Raw genomic sequence first — 3,174 nt, 5'->3', positions numbered from 1 at the left:
CCTCCCTTTCTCCCTGTCTCTCCACCCCTCTCCCTCTGTCTCTCCCCTCTCCCCCTCTCCCCTTCTCCTTGGCTCTTGATTTTAGACCCTAGCCCCTGCAAAGGGTGTTGAGCACATTGCAGGGAGCCCAGACTCAAGTCCACTGGCAGAGAGAGGCGGTCAGGCCTTGGCCTGAAAGGACGCTGGCTGCCTAGGCCAGGCCCTTTCCAGCCGGAAGCCCAGTCTCCCCGTTCTTTTCTCGCTGGTTTTGGAGCCAGGAAGGCCTCTCATGAGAAAGAGTGACTTGAACACCCCTCATGGCCCGTGGCCCTCCTCCTCCTGGGGAGGGGGGAGAGGGGGAGCTTGTTAGCTGACGATGACGAAGAGTTTCCTTCCAGCTGGGAGGAGGTCATGGGGCCCTGGACCCGCCAGAGCAGCCTGGATTCGGAAATGCCTGCCCGAGGTCTGGTTTGTGGGGCTTTGCAGCCTCCATGGCCCCTGCCTGCAGGAGCCCAGGGCTCCTAGCTGCTCTGCCTGCTCCCTGAGGGGTCTGTTCTGGCCACAGCAGAACCTGGTGGCAGGTTCCTGCCCAGAGCAAGACATTTCCAGAGCAACCCCAGCCGGCTCGCCGGAGCCTTTCCAACCCTGCAGAGGGGCGAGAGTAGGGCAGGGCCCTCAGTGGGCATGTCCACCCTGAGCGTCACCGCTTCAAGCATGCCCCCTGGTGGAGCCCTGTCTTCCCCAGGGCTCCCCAGGGTGCCCCGACCCTGGACATCTGGGGAGAGCCGCTGTCACCTGCCTGTACCAACAACACACTTGTTTTCAGGGCGGCTGAAGTCCTGGGACCTGCTGGGGTCAGCAGCCTCTTCTGCAGCCAAGGGTGGGTGGTGGGGGCCCCATGGCGGGCAGGGGTCTGCTCAGCAGCACATGGTGTGCAGGGGTGGGAGGCCCTGCCCAGGAGAGGGAAACTGCGCCCCATGTGCTGGAAGCTGAGTCCCCCAAGAACGAGCTCACAGGCCTTATGTAAGGAGTGAGCTCACACGCAGGCCTGCCAGCCACACGGGCGTGAGCACAAGGGGCCTGCGAGGAGCCAGCACGGACGGGTGGGGAGCAGGACCAGCCCCAGCAGCTGGAGGGCAAGCAGGCACAGGCCTGGACCCCATCATCTTTCTGGGGCTGCCGGGAGGGGAACCAGGGAGTCAGGCCTGGGATGCAGGTGGGTGGGCCCACTGCTGGCCCCTCACTGAGTCTGCCTGCTTCCTCAGCACCACCCCTTCCCAAGTGCCTGCAAGATAGTGAGGCCAGGGCTTTGCCTCCATCACCCCAAGCACCCCCCAGGAGCAGCTCTGGGGCCTGGAGCGGATAGGCAAATGGAGCCCCCCTAGTCGCTCCATGGCTGTGACTCACTCAGTGGGGTGGGGGCACTGTAGAGTGGGGCTGGATCATAACACATTCAGTCCCCCAGCCCTCTTTCAGCCTCTTGGTCCCCACGTACCCTGTCTCCTCCAGGTTTCCAGCAGCTTCTCCCGCGCCAAAGGCTGGGAACAAGGCAGGTCCCCTCAGGGGGAACCAGGTGCCAGAGGGCAGGGGCTGCAGCAGACCTCAGGGGCCCCTGGCAGGTCCTGGGCCTGGAGGGCAGGGGAGGGCCTCCGGGCTGTGCCCTCCTGCACAATGGCTGCCGGAGGCCTAACGGGGCAGCACGCACGGCTCCCCTCAGGAAGTCTGGCTGGCCTGTCGTCAGAGTGTTCTGGGAGGGCCTGGGCCGAGACAGAAGGAAGAGGCAGCCCCCACTCCCAGCCCCCTCAGCTGGGGCAGGCACAAGGATGGGGTAAGGATTGGGGGTGGGGCGGGGTGGGGGTGGGGGATAGACTCTGTCCCAAAGGCCCAGGATGCCCAAGTCAAGAGGTAAGTGGAGAGAGGTGGGGTCCCCACATTGGCCAGGGATGGTGGTGGTGAGGATGGGCTGGGAGCCCGGGCATGTGGCGGAGAAGACAGGGCAGGGAGGTGGCTAATACTGGTAGGAGGGCAGGTTAGGGGCAGAGAGCGACATGCTCAGGGCTGGGAGGCCCATGGCCCAGAGATGCATGCCCTCCGTGCAGCTGAAGGCTGGCGTCACCTCACCTGGCCAGTCAGAGCCCGTGAGTCTGGAGGCCCCTTGCTGACCCTCCACAGCTGTTGGGGTCACTGTAGTGGCTCTTCAAGCCCCAAGCCCACGCCCTGCAGGGGCTCTCAGCCTTTCCCGGCTGCCGCCCCTGTGCCAGCTGACAGGCTAAGCAGATCCAGGATGGCGGTGTCACCATCCCAAGCCCTGGGGTGGGGGTGGGGTAAGAATGAATGTCATGAGAGGAGGCCTGCACAGCCTGGGGACCCCCCAGCCCCCGTGGCCCTTCCTCCAATACACAGGGTTACATTTCGGTGCCAATGGTGACCAGGAGAAGGTGCTAAGGCCCAAGGGTCACACCTCCATGGTAGCCGTGGTCCAGCTGGACCCGGGGACAGTACGGAACCCTGGAAGACCCCTGTTACACGTTCATGGGCCTTTTGGCAAGGTTTCGGGGGGCTGGAAGAGGGTAGGCCTGGGCTGTGGGGGTGGGGCCAGGCCTGGCCAAGTACTTGAGGTCCTGCAGTGCCCTCTGATCCGGCTGGAACCACAGGTGGGCCGTGGCCAGCACATGATACATTCCAGAGCAGCACAGGATGCTCCAGGGAGCAGGCTCGGGTGGGCAGTGGGCCGCAGGGCAGGGACACCCACACGCAGGTCCTCTCCAGGCTGGCCTCCTGAGAGGGCCCGGTGGTGTGCACAGGCTGAAGACGAGCCCCGAGAGCCAGACCATGAGGCTGGTCAGGATAACCCAGCAAGGTCTGGGGCACAAGACGCCCTCCTGCTGTGGTACTCTCAGCCTTCGAGGGCTCCAGGTCCCTGGCAGGGTCCAAGCAAGGGGCTCTGCCTCCTGCCGGGAGAGAGTGTGGAAACCAGCCTTGCTCAACCCCCTTGGTCTGGGCCCAGAGGTGGGATGGGGTGACCAACTGTCCCCTGACTCTGCCCCAAACCTGCTACACCTCAGTATGCCTGGTCTGGCGTTGCCAGTGGGCAGGTGAGCACTTCTTAGCCATACTTTTTCCCCTCTCCTGCCTCCAGGTAGGGTAGGGCGCCTCCTGGGGAGGGGCAGGCCCTGTCGGGGTGCCGTCAGCCAC

General features: G+C 64.6%; 1 protein-coding gene across 1 annotated transcript in view; it reads right to left on the bottom strand.

Moving 5' to 3' along the window:
- Window positions 1–2,446, bottom strand: part of FAAP20 (FA core complex associated protein 20) — a 22,067-nt gene extending 19,621 nt beyond the window's left edge. The window contains exons 1-2 of the mRNA XM_045299227.1: window positions 2,441–2,446; window positions 1,475–1,517 (exon numbers count right to left, since the gene is read on the bottom strand). Coding sequence (XP_045155162.1) covers window positions 1,475–1,517; window positions 2,441–2,446 — 49 coding nt within the window. The remainder of the gene's footprint in view (window positions 1–1,474; window positions 1,518–2,440) is intronic.
- Window positions 2,447–3,174: the final 728 nt, after the last annotated feature.

The sequence above is a fragment of the Echinops telfairi genome, unplaced genomic scaffold (genome assembly GCF_000313985.2).
Source record: "Echinops telfairi isolate 266 unplaced genomic scaffold, ASM31398v2 ScPeMD7_7457;HRSCAF=8495, whole genome shotgun sequence".
Taxonomy (NCBI): Eukaryota; Metazoa; Chordata; class Mammalia; order Afrosoricida; family Tenrecidae; genus Echinops; species Echinops telfairi.
The sequence above is the reverse complement of the archived record's forward strand: the minus strand, read 5'-3'. Positions and strand labels throughout refer to the sequence as shown.